General features: G+C 52.6%; 2 protein-coding genes across 14 annotated transcripts in view; one reads left to right on the forward strand and one right to left on the reverse strand.

Moving 5' to 3' along the window:
• The window catches only part of CUX2 (cut like homeobox 2), a 283,465-nt gene extending 272,168 nt beyond the window's left edge, over positions 1-11,297 (forward strand). For 5 of the 7 annotated variants that reach the window (XM_045458911.1, XM_045458907.1, XM_045458909.1 and 2 more), the window contains 4 exons: positions 1,521-1,790; positions 2,954-3,142; positions 4,348-4,621; positions 8,249-9,427. In XM_045458911.1, the coding sequence (XP_045314867.1) occupies positions 1,521-1,790; positions 2,954-3,142; positions 4,348-4,621; positions 8,249-9,050 (1,535 nt within the window). In that variant the 3' untranslated portion in view covers positions 9,051-9,427. Of the gene's footprint in view, positions 1-1,520; positions 1,791-2,953; positions 3,143-4,347; positions 4,622-8,248; positions 9,428-9,456 lie in introns of those variants that run through there. The other 2 variants (XM_045458914.1, XM_045458912.1) reach the window with 2 other exon arrangements.
• PHETA1 (PH domain containing endocytic trafficking adaptor 1) lies at positions 5,431-26,334 on the reverse strand. 7 transcript variants are annotated; one of them, XR_006707779.1, is made up of 5 exons: positions 26,127-26,323; positions 24,586-24,669; positions 23,638-23,781; positions 12,036-12,232; positions 5,431-5,447 (listed from the first exon to the last, which is right to left on the reverse strand). XR_006707779.1 is itself a non-coding variant. In XM_045458919.1 (5 exons), the coding sequence occupies exon 5, from the start codon at positions 21,830-21,832 to the stop codon at positions 21,185-21,187; it is 648 nt and encodes a 215-aa protein (XP_045314875.1). In that variant the 5' UTR covers positions 21,833-21,850; positions 23,638-23,781; positions 24,586-24,669; positions 25,083-25,315; positions 26,127-26,327; the 3' UTR covers positions 19,254-21,184. The 7 variants fall into 7 exon arrangements, 5 of the variants coding, with proteins under 5 accessions (XP_045314875.1, XP_045314874.1, XP_045314872.1 ...); XM_045458919.1 differs by lacking the exons at positions 5,431-5,447; positions 12,036-12,232 and adding exons at positions 19,254-21,850; positions 25,083-25,315 and having other exon boundaries at positions 26,127-26,327; XM_045458918.1 differs by lacking the exons at positions 5,431-5,447; positions 12,036-12,232 and adding exons at positions 19,254-21,850; positions 25,071-25,315 and having other exon boundaries at positions 26,127-26,326.
• Between the last annotated feature and the right edge of the window lie 1,173 nt (positions 26,335-27,507).

Genomic DNA, 27,507 nt, shown 5'->3' on the forward strand with positions numbered 1-27,507 from the left:
GATGATATGGTGATGATATGATATGCCTATGTATCGTAAAATGTTTGCCACAGTAAGACTAGTTACCGCATCCTTCGCCTCACGTAATTACCATTTTGTTGTTACGTTGGGAATAGTAAAGTCCCTCTTTCATAGGCAGTGTCGAGTATAAAATACTGGATTGTTAACCAGTCACCACACTGTACATTAGATCCCCAGAACTTACTCATCTTACGTGGACATCTTTTCATTATGTTGTTTTATGTTTATTTGTTTATTTTGAGAGAAAGAGAGCACAAGCAGGGGAGGGGCAGAGAGGGGGAGAGAGAGGACCCCAAGCAGGCTCTGTGCTGCCAGCACAGAGCTCGATGTGGGGCTCGATCCCACAAACTGTGGGATCATGACCTGAGCCGAAATCAAGAGTCGGACGCTTAACCTACTGAGCCACCCAGGCGCCCCTCATTACGTTATTTTTAATTGCTTCAGGAAATGACTGTATTTTATTTTGCTGATCTCTGATGGTTGAGCTTAAAGGGGTTGCCAACTTATTTTTTTGTGACTTTTCATTTCCGAAGTAATTTCTAATTAACTGAAGAGTTGAAACAATAGAACAAGCTCTCTGTACCCCACACACAGGCTCACCAGCCGCTAATTTTGCCACATGTGCGCTCTTTCTCTCCCGACCATTTGAGGTATTAGTTGACAACATCATGTCCCTTTACCCCTAAATGCTTCAAAAAGTTTTCTCCCAAGAATGAGACAGAAATGTGACAATGATACAATACTGTTAAGGTAGCCCACCATCTATATTCAGGTTTCTTTGGTTGTCCCTATAATATCCTTCACATAATTTTTTAAAGTAAATTATATGCCCAACATGGGGCTTGAACACACAACCCCAAGATCAAGAGTCGCGTGCTCTACCGACCGAGCCAGCCCGGCACCCCATCCTTTATAAAATGTTGTTTCTCCCTGTCTAGGATCAGATCCAGGACTCCTTGTATTTAGTTGTTGTGTCTCTTTAGTCTCTCAATTTGAACAATTCTTCTGCCTCTCTGTTTCCCAATTTTGACATTTTTGAAGCCAGTCATTCTATAGACTGTCTCAGTTCAGCTTTGTCCGATGCTTCCTTGCGCACTTTTAGGAGGAATATCACGGAACTGATGCTGTGTCCTTCTTCTCAGTACATGGCATCAGGAGACATCAGTGTTCATTTGTCCTTTGATTGGCGATGTTAACTTTGATCATTTGGTTAAGGTGATGTCTGCCAAGTATCTATACTGAAGAGTGAACTACTTTTCCCTTTGTCATCAATGAGTGTCTTATAGAGAAATACCTAGAGACCGTGTAAATACCCTACTCTTCCTCAAATTTGTATTCACCAGTTTTTGCATCCAGGATGGTCCCTGCCTAAGATATTACTATTGTGGTTGCAAAATGGACTGTTGCCAACACTTGGCCCTAACAAACAAGCCATCCGAACCATATTTGTCTGTTCCAAATGGCAGTAACTGCCTTCTCTGTCTCTCTGTGGCCCACAGCCAGTCCCACGGAACCGAGGTCCTCGCCGTCCCCACCCCCTAGCCCCACGGAGCCGGAGAGGAGCTCCCAGGAGCCCTTGAGCCTGGCACTGGAGGGCAGCAAGGAGAACCAGCAGCCGGAGGGACGCTCCAGCTCCTCGCTGGGGGGGAAGGTGTACTCGGGCAGCCAGGCCACGGGGGGCATCCAGGAGATTGTGGCCATGTCCCCCGAGCTGGACACATACTCCATCACCAAGAGAGTCAAAGAGGTCCTCACAGACAACAATCTAGGTACAGCGTGGTGGGAACCAAGGATGCTGCCTCCTGCCTTGATTGGCTCTTATTTGCCTTAAGCAGAGTGTCCTCACTGAGATCCCAGGGCCCAGAGTCCAGCCTGCAGGTGCATCCAGGACTCTGACCTGGGTCGGGTCCCTAGAAGAGGACAAAAGGGAGGTGAGGGCAGGTCTGATGTGACCTGAAGTCCTCAGCCCACAGTTGACAGTGAGACTCTGGCACAATCCTGTCCCAGTGCCGAGCCCCTTGCCCTCTGGGGATACAGGGGAGAAGCTGTTCTAGAACTCTTACATTCTTTGGATCACAAAATCCTCTGAGTCTCCAGGGCAGGTGATGCCCCTCTCCCAGAGGGGTGCATACGGACCCCAAATTTTTCACTGCAATTTCTATTATAAAAATAAGACATGTTCATTATTTTAAAATACCAAACAGTACGGGGGGAGGGAGCTAAAAAGTAGATAAAATTCCCCCAACCTCCCAATCATCCTCCACAGTTCTTGTATCTTTGATACTTTCTGAAAACCTGCAAGAATATATGTATACCTTATTTCTTCATTTTTTTCCCTATGTAGCCGAATTTATATACGTACTGTCCTATAATTTGCTTTTTAGAAATGAACACTGTTTTGTGGACGCCCTTCCACATTAGCATGATCAGACCCCCTGCCATCTTTTTCCCTGTTGCAGACTGTGTCAGGCCAGGGATGTCCCACATTTTTTACCAATTGATGGGCATCTTGGTTATTTCCGGTATCCCACTGCCTTTGAAACTACATCCGTGTGAATAGATCCCAGGCAGTGGAATTGCTGAATCAGAGAATATGCACATTGAAATTTTGATAGAACCTGTCAAATTGCTCTCTAATGAGGGGATACTAATTTGTAGGCATGAAGTTTTCAGACACGTTCAGGGAAGCTCCTACGAGGAAAGAAGGCCTAAATTATGAAAGCGTTTTTGTGGGTAGCTGTCGGGTCCCCTAACCCCAACCCCCTTTTTACAGAAAAGTCCCCTCCAGATTCACACCTGGTGTGGGTTCCCCGGTGTGTATGGTCCTTCCTTCTGAGTTAGTGGAGACATCCCCGGGTTCTCCTCTTTTTCTTGTCTCTTGAGAGCACTCTTCCCAGCCTGGGGGTAACAGGTTGCCCTCCCCTGTCCCTAGGGCAGCGGCTGTTTGGGGAGAGCATCCTGGGACTGACGCAGGGCTCCGTGTCTGACCTGCTGTCCCGGCCCAAACCCTGGCACAAGCTGAGCCTGAAGGGACGGGAGCCCTTTGTGCGCATGCAGCTGTGGCTCAATGACCCCCATAATGTGGAGAAGCTGAGGGACATGAAGAAGCTGGAGAAGAAAGGTGAGCACTGGGTATTCCGGGTGTGACTACAGGCTTTCCCTTTGGAACCGTATGTAGTGGTAACACAGATAAACCCAGGGCCCCACCGATCCCACCTCAGCCTGGTGCGGGCTGCAAAACAAACAAACAAACAAACATAGCAATCCCCCAGAATATAATTGAAAGCAATTAAAACATTTACTATATTTCCCGTGAAAATCCCAATACCTCCCCTCTCCCAGCATCCTTCCATACACCCAGAGCTGCTTCAAAGTCTTTGCCAGTCCCAACTGCATATTCCCCAGAATGCTCTCTCGCTCTCTCTCTCTCTCTCTCTCTCTGATCCCTCTTTGCCTATTACCCAGATTCTGAACAACAAAGCACAAAATTGGTCCAGCAAACAGGAGTCCTCCCTTGTGGGTGTGGAGGCGATTGCAGATTCTTACATTATATCCCTGAAAACATGAGCTGGCATTGAGCACCTGCCGTGTGCCCACCCAATCTCATGCTGTGCTGAAGGGATTCTAAAAAGCTCAAGGTTGGGAGATGAGATACAAGGAACTGAAAAGTTGTCACCCAGGGCACCAAGGGCCCAGGGCCAAGCCAGGCTGTGAAGGGCACACGAGCTGTTGGCATCTGTCAGCTTTGCAGTTGAGAGCTTGGCCTGCCACTTCCTGGCTGTGTGACGTTGGGCAAGTTAATCCCTCTCTCTGTGCCTCATTCGCCTTCATCTGAAAAATATAAAAGTCTCATTGCTGTGAGGATTAAAGTACATCCTCCATTCTGAAGTAGGCTTTGTTTTCTCCCCTACATTTTGACAATTTGAGGGTGCGACGTGCAATTACGGGGATGGTTTACATTAATGTCCTTCCCCGGCCCCCAAGACGGCAGTGACATTCAGTGACGCTTGTGTCAAGAGGACGCTGAGTAGCACCGGTTTTGAGCACTTCCTGGGAGGGCCCTGCTAAGCCCTCTGCATGCTTGACACCTGGGTGCTAACGGCCAGACTTAGAGGCAGGTGTGAGCAGACAGGCCTCTCGGCAGAGGGGCCGGAAGGATGTGGAAGCAGAGCGAGGAGGGGGAAGAGGATGAGAGTGGCAGCGGGCCCCTGAGTTCGGGGCACCAGCCTGCAGCCGCCCCCTCCCCTCGCCCCCGTGTGCTTGCTGCCCCTGGGGGCTGGGCCTCGGGTCAGCCCCCCTCAGTGCTTCCTCCCCCGCCTGCCCCAGCCTACCTCAAGCGCAGGTACGGCCTCATTAGCACCGGCTCCGACAGCGAGTCTCCAGCCACCCGCTCCGAGTGCCCCAGCCCCTGCCTGCAGCCCCAGGACCTGAGCCTCCTGCAAATCAAGAAACCCCGAGTGGTGCTGGCGCCCGAGGAGAAGGAGGCGCTGAAGAAGGCCTACCAGCTGGAGCCCTACCCCTCCCAGCAGACCATCGAGCTCCTCTCCTTCCAGCTCAACCTCAAGACCAACACCGTCATCAACTGGTTCCACAACTACAGGTGCAGTACTGGGGCGTGCCCACCGGGAGGGTGGCCCCATGCCGGGGCTGGGGGAGCCCAGCTGGGCCTCTGAGAGGCGGGGAGACCCGAGACCGTATTACCTAGGTGTTTAGATGCAGATCCAGGCAAACCTGGGTGTAAATCCCACCTCCACCATTTCCAGCTGTGAGAACCTGAGCAAATCACTTCACCTCCCTGAGTCTCAGTCTCCTGACCTATAAAATGGGAACCGTAGTGGGATCTGCTTCCTAGAGTTGTCCTGAGGATTCAGTGGGCTACCGTATTTACACAAAATACTGGCCACACGGTGTGGGGTAGGTGATGACATTGTTGTCACTGCCTTAATTACTCATCCGGTTTGCTCTGTGTCTGCCTCTGTGAAGGGACAAGGAATGGTATTTGGGGCACAAGCCTGAGGAGCCCTGACAGCCCACTGAGACTCGTGTCGGGGCCCTGATTTGGGGCTCTTGGCCTCTCTCCCCGCAAGGCCAGAGGAACCTCTCTGGCAGCCCCTTAGCCTCCACCCTCCTGGAGGAGTGAGTGATTGCTGTTTCTATGGCCGCCTCCCACTCACCAGTCTCTAGTCTTGGGAGTCCCTGGCCTGCAGTGGTGGCTGGGCCTCCTGGGAGTTCAGTCCCAGGGCCGGCTGGGGGCATTGACTGGATTCAGTTCCTGAGTTCATTTCCTGAGTTCAGGGGAGAGCGCTGCGGAGAAGGCTTGGTGGAATTCTAGGGACCATCTTTGGACCCCCTCCTCCCACCAAGCCTGAGCAGGAAAGGAGAGTCTACCAATGTATTCCAGGGGCAGAGAGAAGGTGTCTTGCTCCCTAAGGAAGAAGAGGAAGGAGGAGCTTAGAAAGGTGAAACATTTGAAATCTCTGTCCGCAGTCCCGGCACAGGCATCACACAGACCTGAGTTTAGTTCCACCTTGGCCGTGTGCTCTTGGGCAAGTCACTCTATTTCTCTGAGTCTCATCCCTATTTTACAGATAAGGAACCTAATACTCACCCCACAATGCTGAATCAAGGATCAAATGAAAAACTTGAGGCATAAATATGTTGTTAAATATTACTGCTTATGATCTGGCTCAGACTTGGAGCCTTCTAAACAGCAAATGACATAGGTCCTTAAATCCTTATATCCCCTTTCCCTTCCTGGGGGATATGGGGATATCCTCTCCCCTCTTGTTCCCCACAGGAACTGAGCACTCCACTTTTATCTAACATATTCATTCAACAAATAGTTAGCAATGTAAGCACAGTGATCCAGGATCTGGAGATACAGGGGTTCAAAGCCAATATCCCTGGCCTTATAGAGCTTAAAATTATGAACCAGACAGTGTTACTACAGTTTAATTGCTATAAAACAGGAAAGAATAAGGGGCTAAGGAAAAAGAGAATTCCGTCCAGGGAAGACTTCCCAGAAGAGGTGGCATTTGAGCTGGGTTTTGAAGGATGACAAGGAATTTGCACCAAGAAGCAGAGAGAATTACACTCCCAAAAGAAACTGCTCTCAAAGAGTTACAGAAGAATATATTGTTTCATTTGGTAAATGTTTATTGAGCACCTACTCTGTACCAGGCACTGAAGAAAACAAGACAGAGTCCTTGCCCTTAGCATCTCTTATCAGCAGGGAAGGTCACTATTAAATGAGCACTGATATTAATGTATCATTACAAACTGCAGTGAACTCTGGGAAAGGTGAACAACAGGATGTTTTGAGAATAAATTACCAGGGAGACCCTGCTATAGATTTAAGAGTCAGGAATTAAAAAAAAAAAAAAAAGGCGGGGGGGCACTTGGATGGCTCAGTCGGTTGAGCTTCCGCATTCAGCTCAGGTCATGATCTCGCGGTCTGTGAGTTCGAGCCCCGCTTCGGGCTCTGTGCTGACAGCTTGGAGCCTGGAGCCTGCTTCAGGTTATGTGTCTCCCTCCCTCTCTGCCCCTCCCCCACTCTCCCTCTGTCTCTCTCAAAAATAAACGTTAAAAAAAATTTTTTTAAAGCAATTAAAAAAAATAGAAGAAAGAAAAAGAAAAAAGACTAGTTTATACTATGGTGTGAATGACTAGTCGCCTCACATTTATATTTGAGCTACAGTTTGGAAGTTCTAACGATGGGACTTCAGGCACTGAGCCGTTCTAACCCCCATCCGATCAATCCCACCTCAGTGGAAACCACTAGGGCTCTCCCTGGTTCCAGCAGCTATTCCTTCTAGAGGAGACTGAGGGTGAAGGTAGAGTCCCTTGAAAGGTGGGCAAGGCCACCTTTGTGGAGAGACTGGGGACTGAAGCAAATGACCCCTCACAGTCCTTCTAGGCCCAGGATCCTGGGATGGCACTCCGTCCCCAACCTGGGCAGGGAGCCAGGGAGGCAGGAGAGTATAGCCAGATAACTGGGTTCCCGGCCCAAATGCTCACTCTGTGAGCATGTGCCTCTCTGAGCCTTGTCTCCTGTATCTATAGGAATGAGACTAGTATCTCTCTCATGAGGTTATTATGAAAAATAAATGAAATAGTCTGCAAACAGTGTTTGGCCTGGTGCCTGATACATGATAAGCACCCATTATTATGATGTTTATAATTACAATTTAAATTGTTAGTATTATATATCAGTAACATGTAGTTTAATATAAATGGGCAGAGGGCCACAGCATTTAAGGTGCTGAGGAAGCCCTTTTGCTCTATGACCTTGGACAAGCCGTTCAACCTCTCTGACCCTCATTTGTCTTTAGGAAGATAATTGCTGGGGTTAGCCCCAAGACCAAGTTTCCCTCTGACAGCAGGGAAGCGGTTGAAGCAGGGAGAGAGAGAGAGAGTGAGCTCTGGACTGGAATTGGGGCTACCCAGGTTCTGGTCCTAGCTCTGGCGTGCGCACCGTGGTGGTCCAGACAAGTCACTCTCCACACTTCCCCTTCTGGGCTGACGTCTAAGAGTCCCTCCAGGAAGGAAGCAGAGAGTTGGGGCCACAAACTAGATCTGGGTTTGGCTTCAAGAAATACTCTAGACTGGTGCCGTCCAAAAGAAATATAATGCGAGCCACGTGGCATTTAAAGTTTTCTGGGAGCCACATTAAAAAAAATAAATAAAAAGAAACACACGAAATTAATTGTAATTTGTTTTATTTAGCCTAAGTAACCATTTCAATGTGCAGTTAACATAAAAACGTCATTCATGAGACCTTCTACTTTTTTTGTAGGAAGCCTTCAAAATCCAGTATGTATTTTCACCCTTAGAGCACATCTCAGTTCAGACTAGCCACGTTTCAAATGCTCAAGAGCCACGTGTGGCCAGTGGCTACTGTACTGGGCAGCACAGGTCTAGGTCATGAGCTTTGGGATCCAGCAGTCCTGAGTTCAAGCCCTGGCTCTGCTCCTTACTGGCCGTGTGACCCGGAGCAGGTCGCTCAACATCTCGGAGGCTTGTTTCCTCCTCCGCGAAGAAGGAATAAGAATAGCACCTGCTCGTAAGGTTGTTGACGGGGCTCACTCAGATGCCACCTGCGAAGAAACTTAGTGCTTAGTGAGCCCCTGGGGAAGTGGGTGGGGACAAAATGCCACTTGTCGGGATCGAATCTAGGGTTAGCCAGGTCCCCCGGCCAGCCCTTCGCTCACCGCCATCTCTGCCCCAGGTCCCGGATGCGCCGGGAGATGTTGGTGGAGGGGACCCAAGACGAACCAGACCTCGACCCCAGTGGGGGTCCCGGCGTCCTGCCACCAGGCCACTCCCGCCCAGACCCTACCCCACAGAGCCCTGACTCTGAGGCTGAGGACCAGAAGCCTCCTGTGAAGGAGCTGGAGCCTCAGGAGGGCTCTGAGGAGCGCGTCATACCCCCGACCACCCAGGACAAGGCCCAGGTGAGGATTAAGCAGGAACAGACTGAGGAGGATGCAGAGGAAGAGGCGGGAAACCAGCTCCGGGACCCAGGGGAGCCAGACGAAGGCCAAGGTTCCCCCAAAGAGGCGCATCCCGACCATCCGGGTAATGACAGACTCCCGAAAGTGGCCCCAGGGCTCCTCCTTCCAGGCGGGACCACTCCAGACTGCCCCTCACTGCAGCCCCCCCAGGAGAGCGAGGGTGGGGAGCGGCTACACCCGGACCCTCTGAGTTTTAAGTCGGTCTCCGAGTCCTCACGCTGCAGCCTGGAGGTGTCGCTGAACTCACCCTCAGCCGCCTCCTCACCGGGCCTCATGATGTCTGTGTCACCTGTCCCCTCCTCCTCAGCCCCCATCTCCCCATCCCCACCCGGCGCCCCTCCCGCCAAAGTGCCGAGCGCCAGCCCCACTGCCGACACGGCTGGGGCCCTGCACCCCAGCGCCAAGGTGAACCCCAACTTGCAGCGGCGACATGAGAAGATGGCCAACCTGAACAGCATCATCTACCGGCTAGAGAGGGCCGCCAATCGGGAGGAGGCCTTGGAGTGGGAGTTCTGAAGGCGGCCGGGCGCACGAGGGCAGGGGGCACACGGGGGGCCGCCCTTCCCTCTCTCACTCGCTCTGCCAGGCAGGGTGGGGGAAGGAAGGGAGGAACTCGACCATCAAAATGTGGGCAGCAGTGTGATGCAGTTTACGTTTTCTGTCGTAACCCTAGTTCTGGGACGCGGCGCAGGAGCGGGTGGGGCGTGTGCCACCACCGCCTCTCCTTGGCACCCGCCGCCCGCGGGGCGCCCCCTTCTCCACCCTGGCCTCTCTGCGGGAGGCACAAGCGATGTGGCACCACATTCTCACCTGGAAACTCCAAACTCTTTTAGAAAAATAAATATTTATAGACCTCTTTTAGATATTTTAATAAAGGATCCTTTGGAATTTATTCCCAGCCAATGCTGTTTTGATATTACAGAGAGTTATAAAATCAGGATGCGGTCACAACTGTTGCGAAGTATACACCGAAGTTGTGTCGTTTTTGCCACTAGATGAGATTAAAAGAAGACAATTGTTCAAAGCCATCACAAAACACTCTAAGACTGACCAAAATTTAGATGACCCTTGAACTGCGGTCTTTTGCCACATCTGTCTGTGAGACACAGCACACTGCTACTGCCCTTCCAGAAACCGTGCTGAAAAGAGAAAGTCCAAAAGACTCTAAATGAAAACCTCAATGCCGTTGAGGATGTGTTTCATTCTGGTGGTCTGTTTTGCAACCTTGATAACACAGAACGTCCCGTGCCGTTGTAAGTGTTGTAGAGATGTGGGCTGTGGCCGGCCATCCTACCCGAGATGTGACCTGGTACAAAACAAACTACTTCTCCTCCCTCCAGTCAGAAGCCTGTGGGCCACGGAGGTCGGACACCCAGCCTGTCCATCTGTAGACGAGATGTGTTTCTGGATCCTTTGGAAAGCTGGGCGTGGGGTCAGGTGATTGGAGGGCAGCATTTGAGCCAGAGTGACCCCGTTCCCCAACCTGAATCGTGGCCACGGCACAGGAAGTTTCCCCACTGGCTTTCCAGAGCAGGACTGTGGCCACCATCTCTCCCTCCCTGTGTTTTAAGAAAATAATAGCGATGGTCGTCCCACAAGCACCCAGCACCAAAAAGTAGATTCATCTATCTAGGGACCCCAGCCCTCCTTCTTGCCATCTTCTCTCTCAAGTTGACCCAGGTGCTGTTTCTGGAAGGCATCTGCAACTCCCAAGTCCAGAACAAAGCGAGAAGGTTGAGTTCATGGCATGGCCACCATACCCCAGCCTCTAAGTCTACCCTCCTGCCTCCCAGCGCACGACCTTTTGGGGAGCAAAGACTCCATCCCCCCAACTCGGAGAAGCCCTTCCTCTAGCATCTTCGTCGTCAGGGTCTCTGGCAGGAGAGTTCCCCGTTTGGATGGAACTGCCACCATGTTGGTTTTTGACTCTCTCCCTCTCTCTCTCTCTGTCTCTCTCCCGTTTTTATTTCTTTTCCTTTTTCAAACTCTCTGTGGGAAGGCTGAGTTGGTTGACTCCCCAGCTGAATCCAGAATGACGATGAAAAGGTGGCCATAATCGGTACCGATCCCATGCCAGGGGGAGACGGCTGGTGGGTCTCAAGGATGCAGCAAGCATTTTCGAAACGAGGCCAGTAAAACCCAGTGATCAGAAGGGGACAATTGAGGGCTGTTCCAGAAATCTCAACTCTCATGCACCCAGCCCAGGCTGCAGTCTCCACACCAATCAGTGAAGAACAACGCAAACCCTGCAGGAAAACGTCCTTTTCCACACACCCAGGCTATGCATTGAAGAGTTTTCCACTGTATACATTTTTATCCAGAGGAAGGTATTTTTATATTTTGACAATAGGAAACTGACCAATTTTCAGAGTAATCAAATCTGGAACAAACGAAACGTCTCCTTTTAGCCACCGCCGCCCTGTCACAAGACAACCGTGAGGGAACACACCGCTTTCTACTGTCGAAACCCATCCAACATTGAAACGCAGGCTCACCCGTAGACTACAGATCTTAGAGGACTAAATCTGGCTTTTGTGTGACGGGATTTGATTAAGCACTTAGGATAGTCTTTTGAACACAGAAATCCTGTTGTACTTAAAGCTAGCAGACCCATGAACAACTTTGTCAGGTTCACGTCCTATAACGGTAAAAACAAAACAAAAACCCACAAAACCGTTTCTATGAGAGATTGATGAACTTTGTTTAAAATTTTAAAAACACGTTCTGTAAACGCGTCGCTCAATACAGAATTGTATAATAATGTCTGGGTGTCCTGCTTGCTTTGTTCTGCAGCTGGGGAGGCAAATTGGGGGTCCAGTCTGGCCCTCAGAGGCATTTTACAAAACAGTATTTTTTAAAACTGACCTTTTAATTAGTTTGCCACCATTAAAATATGGGGGCATGTCACACAAAAATCTCAATTACCGGCTTCTCTTGGAAACTGTAGATCTGTCTGGCCACGCTGGACCAAAGTTCCAGTGTGACCGCAGCTAGCTGAGGAGCAGATCCCCCCCTTTAGACAGGACATTTGCCTGTGAACTGCGTCAGCCCTCACCTGTGCCACCTGCCTGGGTCCTACGGGCATCTCTGTTGGTGATTGTGCTACGGGCTCCAGCAAAGGGAAATGGAAGGATTGGAATCCATTTTTCTCCTCAGTGCAGCAGGGTGGAATCAAGTTAAACTCTGGGGCCGAGATCATGCCCTGCCCCCAGATCAGTGGCCACAGGTCATGGCCCTACGACCAACCAGTTTACAAGCTGTGCCCACCTCAATGGAGTGAGTAGCAGGTGCCCCCCGCTTCCTGATAGGAAAATGCCAAGAGGAGCTTCCTAGTCACCAACACAGCATCGCCCCTATCCAAGCTGTATAACTAGGGCCTTGGTTTCCGCTTCTATGAAAATGGAATATCACAGCAGCAAGCTCAGAAGGTGATTAGGAAGAATAATCATGCTTGTAAAATATGTAAGACTATATGGCACCTAAGGGCTCAATATTACTTACTGTTATCATGATCAGGGAGGGGTTGCGTTCTTTCAACCTGTGATAGTGAATCTGTGCATCAGGCTGCAGGAGGTTTGTTGTTTCTTGACCAGTAGCTTCAAGAGAGTCCCTGAAGTGGCATTACTCACCCATGAGCCAAGGCCACCTGGTGTCCCAAGACAGATCTTTGCTCTTTGTCTAGAAACCTTCTGTACGACCTTAAAGTGGGAATAAAATTGTTAATTGGTTAGGATAAGGAATTGCTCCAAACGCAGCAGGGTGGCCCCTAAGACACCCAAGCACCCCATCCAGGGAGGGTGGGCGGCATCAGGTAAAGCCATGGCCCCTATCCATGGATGTCCCAAGCTAGCCATTAAGGGTGACGTTTCAGGCGGTCCTGGCCTTTGCTCAGAGTTGGAGAGGAGAAGGATGAGAGTCGAGAGCTTGGGGCGAGGGGCCAGACCTCCTTATTTCAACCCTGGCTCCACCTGTCGGAGCTGTAGGACCTTAGGAAAGTGTCTAACCTGCTCTGTGCCTCGGTTTTCCAAGCTTTACAGTGGAAGTGACCATAGTGGCACCTTCCCTGTAAAGTGGTTGTAAGGATTCAAGTTAATCAAAGCCAAGGGCTGCCCCTTTGGACCCTCGGTTCACAGCTCTGGAAAAACAGAAGTCAGAAATCCCGTGGTATAGTGGGGGCAGGAGAGGAGAAGCCACATCTGACACACACTAGCCACCTAAGAACCCTCAGAAGCAGGTGCCCCCAGCCTCTGGGAACTAAAGCTCCATCCTGGGCCATCATCTTTGGTGTTGACATTGTCTGCAGTTGCTTCCCATCTGGAGTGGAAAATGCAGTAAAAACACAGAAATGTGGAATTCTGAACTAGGGAGTAAGGGCAAGTGGGGAGTGGAGAGACCAGAGAGGAATGAGAAGGCGGGGAAGGCTTTGGAGGAAGGTGGTGGTAGGTTTAGATCAGGGGACAGGGCAGAGCACAGAGCTCAGTTGGGGGCAATTTGGTGACCATTGCTCTGGGTAATACGTATTTATTGAGTGCCTACTGTGTGCTCAGTGATTCAATGGCAGAAACATGGGTAACCATGAGTAGCATGAGTAATGGGGTCCAGGAAGGCTTCCTGGAGGAGAGGACATCTCCGGTGACACCTGAAATAGGAGTTAGAGGAGAAGCAAGGACAAGAACATGAGGAAATGGGTCCAAAGGAGGCTGGAATTTGAAGTTGGGGAGGAGGGAGGAAGAGGGATGAGGGTCAGATCCTGAAGCCCCCTGGAGCATGGTGGGAAATATGCCTTTCTCCTGAGGGCACCCGGAGCCTTGGACGGTGTGAGGCAGGGGGTTGCTATGGTCAGACTTGCAGACTTAGGACGTTTGGAGGTTCCATCTGCCTGGGGAGGCAGCATGCCAGAGGAGAGCTGCAGAGCCCATCCCCATCATAGGCCCTGACCCTTGGGCCTCTGTGGTCCTTGCTTCCCACCCCTGCCCTCCTTTTGCTCCTAGTTCCTGCATTGGGCCGGCAGCCCTACCTCCCGTCTCCTCCCAGTGAATGAACAAGCCGGACCTCACCTAGCTGATTGACCCATGCCTGCTAGGGTAGTTATTCTAGAGATCATTCTAAAGGCCAAGCTCTCCACAGCTAAAAGCACAGGGTATGTGTTGCCCTAGAAACTGGGCCGCCTTTGCAGGCGCCCTGGAGGCTGAAGTCACCCCTGCAAACCCAAGAGCGGGAGGGATGGGGCAGGGATCACCACCTTGAGCGACATTAGCCAAGGTGACTCCTCACCCCAGGTCAGTTTCCCCATCTGCCACAATGAAGGGATAAGACAGTTGGTTTTATGACCTTCTCCAGTCCCCCAGGGTTCGTTGTTAAAAGCACTGGCTTTTGGTTTGACTGTCCGCTATCAGGTAATCAAAGGTCCTTCCATGAAAGCTTCCTTATCTGTAAAATGGACAAGATCATAATAGTATCTGCCTGTGTTTGTTGTCTGTTACCATATAACAATGCCAAAACTTAGTGGCTTGAAACAGTGAACATTTATCTCTCACTCTCCGTGGGTCAGGAATTTGGGAGTGGCGTCACTGGGTGGTGCTCGCTCCTGGGTCCCTCTGGAGGTCACCATTAAGCTGTCATCTGGGGCTGCAGTCATCTAAAGGCTGCTCTAGGGCTACAAAATCTGCTTCCAAGATGGTGCTCTCCCATGACAGGCAGGCTGGTGCTGGCCATCCCTGGAGGGCTTCAGTTCCTCTGTCAGGGCTGCTCATGTGTCCCCACAAATGGCAGCCAAGAGTGAGCAAGGCAGAGGCTGCAGTGTCTTCTGTGACCTAGATTTGCAAGCCTCACACGGGCCTGCTGTGATTCCGTGTGGGAGGGGACAACACAAAGGCGCGGACCCCAGGAGGCAAGGCCCACCAAGGCCCATCATGGGGGCTGGCTACTACACTGCCTTAGAAGTTTCTTTCAGGGGTGCCTGGGTGGCTCAGTCGGTTAAGCATCCAACTCCAGCCTGGGTCATGATCTCACAGTTCATGAGTTCAAGCCCCGAATCAGGCTGTATGGCGACAGCTCAGAGCCTGAAGCCTGGTTCAAATTCTGTGCCCCCCGCCTCTGCCCCTCCCCTGCTCATGCTCTGTCTCTCTCTCTCTGTCTCTCAAAAACTTAAAAATTTTTTTAAGAAGTTTGAAGATTAAATGAGCATTTCCTAAGCTGTGCCCCTACAATCCCTGTTTTCTACTCAAAATGCAGCTTCCTAAACCCTGCCCCAACCTACTGACCCATAATTCCAGGAGCCAGGGCCCAGGAATCTGCATTTTAAGACCTACCCCCAGGTGACTAGGCCATCAGAGGTGTCAGTAAATGGGAGGCAGTTCTACTTATTTCATTTTGTTGGCCCCACCGGTGTGCCAGGCTCCAGGAAAGATGCTGGTGAAACAGAACGAGCGTTCACTGGGCGTCTTGGCATAGGCTGGAACACTTGGGTTGAGAGGGATTTTGAGCCACTTAAAGATGTGCAAACAGTTTTTTGGGAAGATCCAGAGGAAACCCTGTGAAATCAGCCGGGCTTTGGACCGCTGCACTGTCTCTCTCTAAGGCTACCTCACACCCAATTTAGTCTGTTCCCCCCAACTCGAAGTTCCCAGGACCCGGCCCGGCTCAGCTTGTGTCTGAGGACCAATTCCTGCCCAGGCAACCACAGGGAGGGAAGATTCAGGGGAGGCGGTGATTGGCATCTCAGAGCCACACCCTGGGGGGCGCACCAGCCGCAGACCTGGTCCCTGCTGTCCAGGAGCTACGGCCTGAAGGCCCGGGTGCCCTGCCCTGGGCGCTTGACCCCACGACCAGAGAAACCATAACAACAGTTCCCTCGGACCATGGAGGGAGTGCAGTGGCAGCGGCCACGGCACCCAAGTGCCTCCAGAGCTGCTCCGGGTTGGACAGCCAGACAGCAGCTGCACTGCCCCCAGCTGCGCTGGGCGGGGCTGAGGCGGCTCTGACCCTCTGTCGGGAGTGGGCAACTGTTCCGAGGCCCTGAGTTCAAAGCAGTTCATGGGCCCACTGTTTAAAGCGTCTTCATTAGAAAACACAAATTTGGAGCTGGGCTTAAGCAGTTTATCTTTTTTTTTTTTTTTTTTTTTTTTTTGAGAGTGTGTGTGTGCAAGCAGGAGGGGGAGAGAGGGAGACAGAGAGAGAGAGAATGAATCTTAAGCAGAGGCTTCATGCTCGGCACAGAGCTGGACTCGGGGCTCAGTCTCACAAATGGAGAGATCGTGACCTGAGCCGAAATCAAGAGTTGGATGCTTAGCCGACTGAGCCACCCAGGCTCCCCAAGCAGTGTTTCATTTTACTGCTGCTGAAGGGTTTCTATTTAGATGCCAAGATTTTAGAAATTTCAGTATTTGTTCGCTCAGAAGAAGGGATGGAAGGCTTCCAGGGAAAGGATGTCATGGGAAATACCACTCCTGCACTAACCTTCACCCCACTGTGCTGACAGTAGCCCTATGTTGGGTCACCTAGGGCCACACTCCTTAGAGGGGACAGCTGAAGTCACTCAAGCTTACCTGCTAGGAAGCCTCTGGCTGCAGATAACAAAAATGTTTCCCTCAAAGCTCGGCATAATACACTCTAGTTCCATCCATGTTGTTGCCAATGGCAAGATTTCATTCTTTTTTATTGCCGAGTAGTATTCCATCGTATATATACGCCACATCTTCTTTATCCATTTGTCAGTCAATGGACATTTGGGCTTTTTCCGTACTTTGGCTATTGTTGATAGCGCTGCTCTAAACATTGGGGTGCATGTGCCCCCTTCGAATCAGCATTTTTGTAGCCTTTGGATAAATACCCGGTACTGTAATTGCTGGGTCATATGGTAGTTCTATTTTTAATTTTTTGAGGAATTTCCATAGTGGCTCATAGTTTTCCAGAGTGGCTGCACCAGCTTGTGTTGCCACCAACAATGCAGAAGAGATCCTCTTTCTCCGCATCCTCACCAACATCTGTTGTTGCCTGAGTCGTTAATGTTCGCCATTCTGCCAGGTGTGAGGAGGTATCTCATTGTGGTTTCGATTTATATTTCTCTCATGAGGGATGTTGAGCATCTTTTCATGCGTGTGTTGGCCATCTGGCTGTCTTCTTTGGAAAAGTGTCTATTCATGTCTTCTGCCCATTTCTTCACTGGATTATTTGTTTTTTGGGTGTTGAGTTTGATAGGTTCTTTATAGATTTTGGACACTAACCCTTTATCTGATATGTCATTTGCAAATCTCTTCTCTCATTCTGTCGGTTGCCTTTTAGTTTTGCTGATTGTTTCCTTTGCTGTGCAGAAGCTTTTTATCTTGATGAGGTCCCAGTAGTTCATTTTTGTTTTTATTTCCCTTGCCTCCAGAGACGTGTCTAGTAAGAAGTTGCTGTGACCGAGGTCAAAGAGATTGCTGCCTGTTTTCTCCTCTAGGATTTTGATGGTTTCCTGTCTCACACTTAGGTCTTCCATCCATTTTGAATTTATTTTTGTGTAGGTGTAAGAAAGTGGTCCCTTTCATCCTTCTCCATGTCACTGTCCAGTTTTCCCAGTACTATTTGCTGAAGAGACTGTCTTTTTTCCATTGGATATTCTTTTCCTGTTTTGTTGAAGATTAGTTGGCCGTACAGTTGTGGGTCCATTTCTGGGTTCTCTATTCTTTTCCATTGATCTGTGTGTCTGTTTTTGTGCCAGTACCATACTGTCTTAGTGATTACAGCTTTGTGATACAGCTTGAAGTACGGAATTGTGAAAAACAACTTTGGTTTTCTTTTTCAACATTACTTTGGTTATTCAGGGTCTTTTCTGGTTCCATACAAATTTTAGGATTGTTTGTTCTAGCTCTGTGAATAATGCTGGTGTTACCTTAATAGGGATTGCACTGAATGCGTAGATTACTTTGGGTAGTATTGACATTTTAACAATATTTGTTCTTCCTACCCAGGAGCATGGAATACTCTTCCATTTTTTGTGTGTGTCTTCTTCAATTTCTTTCATAAGCTTTCTCTAGTTTTCAGGGTACAGATTTTTTACCTCTTTGGTTAGCTTTATTTAGGTATCTTATGGTTTAGCAGCTAAAGTTTAGCTGATCCCCGAAAGTTCAATGGGAGCAGTACAACTAACCATTTAGGGCGGATGGATATGGGCAACCGGCCTATAACTTCCAGCCTGATCACCCTCCTTGAGGTTCTCACCCCTACCCTAAGTGGCTTCTCAGAATATTTCTGCTGCATATATAACAGTATCCCCCACAAGGACTAAGGACAATTTCCTCTACTTTGTCATGCTTCTGGGATGTTTTAGTCATCCTTAGACCATGTGCCCCAAACATGCCCCGTCAGTCAAGAGGACACACTGACATATAATCAGGCGGGTGCCCAACACTTAGGTATTGACTGTCCCCCCTCCCCCTTTTAGTTGCTTGCAAGGAAGCATTCCAGCCCTAAAAAGCCTAGCAGATGAGGGCACTCTTGTGACCCCCCCCCTCTTGGGGCTCTCTCCTGCTATTTCCCCCATCCTATACCCCAGGCCCTGCAGAGGTTGTGGTCACAAACACCACAGATGGCACCCTGACTCAGCTTGTGTGGGGAACCACTTCCCCAGCTCCCATGTCAGCTGTGGTCCCAGGAGAGGTGGGAGTAATTACTCAGCATACACAGAATGCTCACAGTGGCCTGATTCCCTGACCTTGATAGCTTTCATTTCTTATTCTTAATTTTTTTTTTTTCAACGTTTATTTATTTTTTTGGGGACAGAGAGAGACAGAGCATGAACGGGGGAGGGGCAGAGAGAGAGGGAGACACAGAATCGGAAACAGGCTCCAGGCTCTGAGCCGTCAGCCCAGAGCCCGACGCGGGGCTCGAACTCACGGACCGCGAGATCGTGACCTGGCTGAAGTCGGACGCTTAACCGACTGCGCCACCCAGGCGCCCCATCATTTCTTATTCTTGAACTTGTCCTGTGGACTGAGGACTATAGGTTGCTCATCCTAAGCCACATTTTCCTAAATGTGCACGATTTTTCCAGGCTGGCAAGGGAGACATGTGACTCGGGTTCTGAATCCACATTAGAGGACCTAGGGCCTAGTCCATCATGCTGGGTGACCTTGGGCCAGCCCCTTCCCATCTGTGAATCCCCCATTAGCCCAGCAAACAGGCTCCATGAGTCTAAGATACATAGCATGAGCACCACTACCGTGCTCATAGCAGACATCACTAATCAATTACAGAATCTTTCCCCCTGAACTAGCATTGGTTCCAGAATTCCCGGCACTCCAGGCCCCCAGCAGGCACCACGAACTGGTCAGTGAGCAGAGGCAGGTTCTGACTCTTCCGTTTGCCATCCCTGACGCCCCTCCCAACTGTCAGACCTTCAGCCCACTTGACTTTTAAATCCTCACCTTTCCCTCTGCCTTCTCTCCTCTCGGAAAAGGAACTTTACAACTCCCATCCCCCCTCAAATTCTAGGATTCAAGAGGTTTACATCCCTGCTCTGACACTTTTCAGCTATGTGAACTTAGCAGCTTTCTTAACCTGAGTCTCGGTTTCCTTATCTGTAAATGGAGGTGGTATCTGCCATAACAGGTTGAGAATGTGCCTGGCAGGTATCAGGCATGGGGCACTCAGCACACACTAGTCACTTCTTCTGTGGGGCCTACTGTACCAGGCAAATCAATCAAAGATTTTGATGGGAAAAAAGGACACAACCAGCCATTACTTGACAACTTTTTATTTCAGCCTTTACATCCTCCTTCCAGGCTGCCAGATATCTCTGTCCCCACCCAACTACGGAGGCAGCCTGACCCCATCTTGTGCTTTTTGGGGGGGGGGGGGGAGGGGACAGGCATTGTACCTTTATAGAGCTTGTACACCTGCACCAGGTTTGGGGTCAACACCTCACCCCACCAGCTGGGGCCAGGACATGGGCTCTGGGCAGCTCGTAACCTCTGCAGAGACCCAGAATCTATGAACAAAAGCAGCCATCCCCCACCTCCACTACTCAGGACTCAGGGAGGAGGAGATGGGAGTGTACAAAGACCCCAGAGGCACCTGTCAGGAGAGCCGGACTTGCTGGGAGAAGGTAGAGAACCTGGTGAGATTCTTGAGGTGCCTTTGTCTCCAACCAAGGCTCCTGGCCCTCTTCCTGGGGCCAGTGCCAACTGCCCCCCACCCCCAGCCAAGCCCAGAGCTGGGGCACCCCATCCCTTCCAACTAGCCAACAAGAAACAAAAGCAGCAAAAACGCCAAGCTCCATTGCTAGGGAAGAAAACCACCCTAAGTATTAAAAATTAAATTAAAACTGAAGCCCCAGTCAACTGAGCCAGCAGTGAGCTGGTGATTGCAGACACACAGACAGCCCCCTTTCTTCCCCAAGCTCCAGGGTCTCCAAAGACAGCAGGAAAGGGCCTCAGGGCCAAGTCTGTCTGTACCCAAGAGGGACCGTCTGGGGAAATACAGGTTGGGGCATATGTGTCCTCAGGTGGTCCCCATTGTGGGGTACTGAGGACTGTAAACATAACCCAGCTTGAAGGCCGGGGGGTGTCCCAGCCCCCCCGAGATTCTCCCTGGATGAAGAATGGCCACTGTGGTGAGTACAGTGAAACAGCAGTCGGCCTTGAAGCAAATCAAGACCTGGTCTCCCCATCAGAATATCGGGGGTGGAGGTGGGCTGGAGCTGTCATGGAACGAGGGGGTTCCAGAAGCCAAACACAGCTTGGCAGCTGTTTCTTTGCTGTACCAGATCAGCACCCGGGCCTTTTCTGGGTGCTGAGTCAGCTCACAGCCACCCCTCCCTGGGGAAACCTGCTGGAAAAGTCCGTTCAGGCCATGGCTGCCTAGCCCAGGACTGGACAAGGTCAGGTGAACTGAGAGGCCCCACCCCAGGCTCCGGCTCCAGGAGAAGCAGACGAAGGATGTGATTAAGGAGTGTCAGGAGGGCATGTGAGAACCGCCACAGGGACACAGACCTGGCCCAAGCCACAGGGCAGCTACTGCGCCAGGAGTACCTTCTCAAGGCCTGGCTGACGCCCAGGGTAAAGTCCGGCCCGGGCCCCACTCCAAGCCAAGAGCCCTTGGGACTAGGCAATCTCACCATACGGGTCTCGCAATAAAACCTGCGCCTGCGCCACCTTCTGCAACTGCTGCTGGAGACGGCCAGGCGGCCTGGAGCAAAAGGAGGTCAAACCCAGGTGTGGGGTGGCACAGCCAAGGCTCTCTCTGTCCACGTCGTGGTCCAGTCAGGAGCCGCCGGGCCCAAGGCTGACGCGGGCATCGCCTTTCAGGCCACAGATCCTCATGTAGTCCCAGTCACCCCAGCGGGGGCCCGTTACCAGCAAGAGGCCTTGGCCGGGTGACTCCGGCGTGGCCTGGGGCTGGAGTTCCCCCCGAAACCAGCCGTGGGGCTTCAGGAGGCTCCCCCAGGCCCTGGATCCTCCGTGGAATCGGGGCCGTGGCCCGTGCGGAGTCACACCAGCCCTCAAGCAGCCCTCAGAACCCAGCGTCTTGTCAGAGCAGAGTCCCGGAGAGCGGGGCCACCGGATTTCCCTCGGGACCAGGCCTCCCGGTCTCTCTCTCGGGGCAGGGCCTGTGAGGCTGGGGCCCGCGTCTGGGGTCCGTCCAGAAACAGGCCCCCCACTCCAGCGACCTCAGGGCTGGGCCCGGCTCCTGAGCCACTGGCTCCGCAGCGCCCTCACCTCCTGCCCATACCACTCGTGTAGCCGGGCAAAGGAGGCCGCGTGGAGGGGCCCGTTGGGCGCCGAGGCCCGCCGCCGGGGGGGCAAGGGCGGGGGCACGGGGCCAGGCCGCGAGCCGGCGGGGGGCTCGGCGCTCCACACGGCACAGCCGTTCTCCTTGGGCGGGAGCGCGCGGGGCCGGCGCGGGGGCAGCGGGCAGCCCCCGGCCCGCACGGCCGCCAGCTGCTGCTCCAGCTCGCGCACCACGAGCCGCAGGTAGTCGAAGCTGGCCCGCGACAGCGCCTTCACCCAGCCCTCCATGGCGGCCTGGCTCTCGGCGGCCAGCACGTAGGTGCGGGCCCGGGCGCCCGCGAAGCGCACGGCGAAGGCGAACTCCTCGGCGGCCTCCACCAGCTCCACCGTGCAGCCCTCCAGGATGATGACGCCCACGGGCTCACGGCTGGCCGCGTCCTCGAAGTAGAAGAGCATGTTGCCGCGCAGCACGAACCAGCGGCGGTGGTAGGCCGCGTGCCGGCCGCCCTTCTTGTACAGGAAGCCCGCGTTGTCCACCGGGGCGTCGCAGGTGGCGTAGAAGGCCAGGCTGCGCTCGTTCAGCTTCATGGCGGCGGGGGCCGGGGCCTGTCCCCAACCAGCACAGCGGTTACTCACTCACGCGGCCGGCAGCCGCCACCCCACCGGGTCACCGGGTCACCCGGCCCCGCCCCCCCCCTCGCCCCGCCCCGCGGCCTGGCTGCCACCCTCCACGCCCCTCTTGCGCAGGCGAGGACGCTGAGGCTCCCCGGGCAGAGGCGGCCTGCCCCGGCTCACACAGCTCTTCAGCAGCAGAGCCAGGGCCCAAACCCTGACCGGGCCCAGAGGCCGCCTCCAAAAGAATACTGTGGATGACTAGCGCATGCCAGGCGTTTTACAGATATTAACTCATTTAATCTCGCAGCAAACCTCAGCTGGCAGGGACTAGCATCACCCCTGTTTGACCGATGGGGGAACAAAGGACAGAGAGGTTAGTCACTAGCAGAAGGGCACAAAGCAAGTTAGGCGGAACTGAAATTCAAACCCAGGCCTCGTCAGGCACTGCTGTTTTCATCATCCCCTGAAACCAGACCGGCTGTCTCTCCGTGGTCCCTTTCAGGTCCCAGCTCTGCTTTCATAACTCAGCTTTGACTTGCCTGGCCACGAAATGGGGATATGAACGGAACCTATTTCAGAGGGCTGCAGAGACTCCATTCATCAGACATTTACGAAGCACCTACTATGTGCCAGGTACTGTTCCAGGCACTAGGAATAGAGCAGTAACAAGCTCACTGCCCTTGTGGTACTGACATGCTGGTGGCAGGTGAGGAGGGCAGACAATTAACCAACAGGTGAAATGTCTGCCAGATGGTCTTCAGTGCTGTAGAAAATACAATGCAGGGAAGGGGCCAGGGTTTTAGGGACAAAAGGAATGTTTGATTTTAATGAGAGTCAGGAGAGTACTGAGAAGTAACATCTGAGCAGAGACCTGAAGAAGGTGAGGGACATACCAGGCTGAGGGAACAGCAAGTGCAAAGGCCCTGAGGTAGGAACCTGCTGTGAGGAACAGCCAGGAGGCCGGTGAGGCCAGAGCAGAGTGAGGAAAGGGAGAGGCAGAAAAGGCTGTTATGAAATGATCCAGGTAAAGGGGACAGGGCTTGGCCCACACTTACAGGGAGGGGATGGGGAGAGCATCGTGTACTCACTTAAAGCAGAGGACTCTAATTCTATACATTTGGCCCAGTGATTTTTATCTACTTCCCTGAAAGAGTACATGATGGGGGCAACATTGGCCAGACAGGACTTATTGGGAGGTGGACCGTGGGCCCCCAACGTGGCCATACCTTCCCTGGGGGTTTTCCATGGCCACTTCATTGGGGCTTCTGTATAGGACAGTAGCTATATTTTTCAAGAGACAGAGCATGTAAAGTCCCTGGATTGCAGAAGGTGCTCAATTAACATTCATTCCCCAGCCGGGGTGTTGCCTTACTCAGGGCTTGGAGGAATGAGGTATGGCTGGTGACTCTCCTGGGAGCATCTGGCCATAGTGGGGCCCAGCCAGGCAACCAGAGCAGAGGGGGCAATTGCTTCCAACTGAATCCACCTCATCTAACTTGCCTGAGCAGTAAAGGAAGGCTTCCTGGAAGAGGCAACACAAGCTATGACTGACCTAGCAGCAGGGCCAAGGCCAGAGGCCCTGAAGGCTCAGGGTGTTTAATCCCTGCTCTGCCTACCTGACAGACTGCAGACACAGGCTGCCCTGCTCTAAGCCTCAGTTTCTCTCTCTGCAAAACAGGACTCATGCGTTCTCCCCAACACCCCAACAACTCCATGTGGACCCTGGCTCCATTTCTCACAGGAACCACCCACCCTACTTGCCCCCATCTCCCTCCTACCTCTCAGGCCACCGCTTGCCTCCCTGCCCTCTGCCCAGTCTGGTCTCGGCTTGCTCTTCTCTGGGTTCAAATGTCAGCTCTGTAGCGTCCAGGATGCGTGACCCCGGGCAAGCGTTAAGCTTCTCTGGGCCTTTGTTTCCACATCTGAAAAATGGGATCATAACAGCACCTAAGTCAGGGTGTTGTGACAATGGCATAGTGACTATGTAGAAGGCACAGAGCATGGTGCCCGGCACACAGCACACACTCAGCAGTGGTAGCTGTAGACATTCTTCGCAGCCTTGCCAAATGCTCTCCTCAGCACTCCGTCTCAGCAAATAGCTTTAGCTTCTCCCCTCACCGCCACTCTGCACCCATCAGGCCCAGTTGATTCCCACCCCCCGCAACCTCTTCCAAATCAGTGGCCTAATCTCTGCCCTCTACCACCTCCCCACTCTAGGTCTCTATTGTCACTCGCCCAGACAGCTACAGTCACCTCCTGTCTCCCTGCTTCCACACTTGCCCCTTCCCTGTCTGTGTTCTTCAAGGTAAGAGCCAAACTCCCTCCTAAGCCCCTCCCCTGACCCCACTATAATCCATTCCCCACAGAGGGATCCTGTTAAGATAAGTCCAACCACACCCCTCCTCCACTATAAACTCTCCCATGGCTCCCTACTTGTCCCAGTGTTAAATTCGGTCCTCCCCATGGCCTCCAAGTTCCCCTCCCCTGCCTCTCTCCCCCTTGCTCATTCAGCTCCAGCCACCCTGGCCTCCTTGCTGTTCCTCAAACACAGCAGCCTTTGCCCCTCTGTCTGGACTGCCCTTCTCCTAGCTTCACATGGCTGACTTCTCGTCCTTCAGTTTCAGCTTGACCATCACCTCCTCAGGGAAGCGGTCCCTGACCACCCTGTACACATGAGCCCCCACCCCCATCCCCCGTCACTCTCCTATACGCCAACCTGAAATTACCTGGGTTGTCTTTGCCTGTTCTAGGAGGGCAGAGGGCTTTTTGCCTGGATTCCAGTGCCTGGCATGTAGTTGGTGCTCAAATACCTGTTGAATGAATCAGACGATTATCTTCTGAAACCCCTCAAAAGGGATCTTCTGATCCCTCCCATAAGAAGGGATCTATTCCTCAACCTGCACACATAGATGTGGAAAACGGAGACCGAGAGGTGAAGTAACTTGCCAAAGGCACAGTGCTGTACCCAGAGTCATATGCTCTAGGCAGCCAGCACAAAGGGGCTGATCTTGGGGTCTCCTCACCCCATTAACAGCCAAGGAAGAGCAATTTACCTGATGCTCAGCAGCCCTCCTCCTGCTACTGCCCAAATGGGGCCAGCCTGGCCCAAGGTCACCAGCCAACCCTTGCCTCCTCCAGCCCAGCTAAAAGCAAGAGGGAAAGAAGCAGCAGGGGTGCGGGCTCTGGTCTCTGGGAGGTTCTGGTCACGCACTTATCTCCTCACACTCATGCTGTTTTCCAGGAAGTTCAGAGTCCGCTATGGGCACTGCTGTTGATTCAACAGCCCATGGCCAGGCAGGAAGCTAGAGGGAGCCTGGCCTCCCTCTGGTTCCAGGGCCAAGCTGTCCCCTCGGCTTAAGACTGTCACTTCACTTTCGCCAGCCTCAGTTTCTTCATCTGCCAAATGGGCTGTGGAGTGGGTCCAATGGGCTAGAACGAGGAAAACCCACTGGCAAACTATGGGAAAGGCACCAAAAGCACTGCCTCAGTGAGTCAGGCTGAGCCTCACTTATAAAATGAGAATATTAATATCCATCCCTCTGGGAAGGACTGAATAAATCCTGATGAGCCATTCTGCAAAACGTTTAGTAGGTAGTGAGCATTCAGGAAAGATGCTGTCCAAATGGCAAATAATTAGCTCAAAGTCTCCAGGGACACAGCTGACCCAGAACCCAGGACTCTGGGGAAATTGAGGCATGGCAATTTGGCACACAATTCAAGAAGCCAGACCGCAGGTGCTGAGACTGAATCTAGCTGCCACAAGTGTCCCCTAACAGTGGGCATGGGGGACAGGGTGTGGCAGCTACAGGCAGAAAAAAACGTGCGGAGAACCCTGAAGAGCGCCTGACCAGCGCTTCCCCGAGCAGGGCCACAGGGACGCCAGGACCCCCGCTCCAGGTTCTAGGCTGCCCCGCTGGTTCTCCAGGTCTGGCACTGTTCCTGGCTGCCCTCTGTCCCTTTGTGTCTGGTGTGTCCCTTAAAGAACCTCCAGAGCCCCAGATGAGGTGGTCAACGGCAGAAGGTGGGAGCCGGAGTTCCGCCAGAGGCGGAGGCCCCTTATGGGGCGGGGGATCACCGGCCAAGTTCGGCCCGGGCAGCTGGGATCCCTAATGGGTAAATTACCAGTGACGTGGAATCGCAAATGAGCAGCTGTCCAGCAGAGGTCTCCCCAGACGGCCGGGGGACCCCGAGGCCCACGACGGCCCGAGCCCGGTCCCGCGTCCCCTTGCAGGGCCGCCCGTAGGTCCCCCCACCAGGCCGGCCTTACCTCGCGGAGCAACCTAGGGAGGCGGCGGCGGCAGCGGGACGGGATAAGCGGGGCCAAAGGCGGCCCGGCCATGGCCCGGGACCCGCTCGGTGGCGGCGGCGGCGGCGCTTTGTCTCCGGGGCCGCCCGGCCGGCGCAGCCGCGGGAGAGCGCCACTCGGACGGAAGGAGGCGGGGACAGCCGGACTGTCCGCGACCCGCGGGCGCGCCCCTTTAACCCTTCCCAGCCCACCCTTGCCAGGCCCGCCCCCGCGTTCGTCCCACCCCCGGATTGGCCAGCCCCGGCTCGACACGCCTCCTGGCTTCGGCACGCCCCCGTTGGCACGCCCCCAAACTACTCTTAAAGGGACCGCGACTAGTTCACGAACACCACCCTCCCTCCCCCTCCCGCCGTGCCTTATCCCAGAAAAGAGGCCTAGATCCCTGAGATCCCATGCGCTTCCATGGGTAAGGACAGAGGGCAGATTTGCCCGGAAAAAACTTCTGGGGTCTTGGGCGGGACCAGTCGTTGCAGCCCTAGGCCTGGAGTCAGAGCTCCTCCCTGGCTAGCGTTGCTAGGTTTCGCAAATTTAACTCCCTGCTAAATCTGACAAACAACTATGCTGAAAATTTGTAATTTATTTTAAAAATCTGAATACAGCACATTTTGGACGTTTTGACAAAGTCAGTAGAGGACTGTATTATATGCATAGGGTACCTGGCAACCCTACCCCTTGCCCCATTGAAGAGGGAAAGTTCACTGAATTGAGTTGGAAAGGTGTGAATTCAAGTCCCCCTGAGTCATTTATTTAATCACTGTGGGCCTTTGAGAAGTCACTTCACTTCTGTAGGCCTATTTCCTCAACTGTAAAATAAAGACATTCATTGTATGTAAAATTCATGGCACACAGTAGGTGCTCTCTGCAAACAGGAATTTTTTTGTTCCACACAAAATAATACAGTTCTACCTCCCTGGACCTTTGTTTATTTCCTGCTCTTGCTGCCCCCTCCTCACCCCCCTCCAGGCCTCAGTCATTGTCCAGTCCTGGCCTGAGGACAGGAGAAGAAACAGGACAGACCAGGATCATTTATTCATTCTATAGCCTCTTACTAAGCGCCTACTGTGTGCCAGTCACTGTTCCTGAATCAGCCAACAAATGAGTTCTGGAAATGATTTGCACCTGGAAGATAATCAGCCACAGCAGTGGGGTAGAAAGAATGAGAGTGAGGTTTTAGACCTCAGAGAAAGTCAGAGAAAGTCTGTCTGAGGAGCAGAGACCTGAATGAAGTGAGGGAGACCATTATCCCAGGCAAAGGAAACAGCCAAGTGCAAAGGCCTGAGATGGGACCATCCCAAGCCTGTTTGAAGCACAGAGAGCTGGCCAATTGGGGCTGGAATCAAGT

The sequence above is a fragment of the Leopardus geoffroyi genome, chromosome D3, assembly GCF_018350155.1.
Source record: "Leopardus geoffroyi isolate Oge1 chromosome D3, O.geoffroyi_Oge1_pat1.0, whole genome shotgun sequence".
NCBI lineage: Eukaryota > Metazoa > Chordata > Mammalia > Carnivora > Felidae > Leopardus > Leopardus geoffroyi.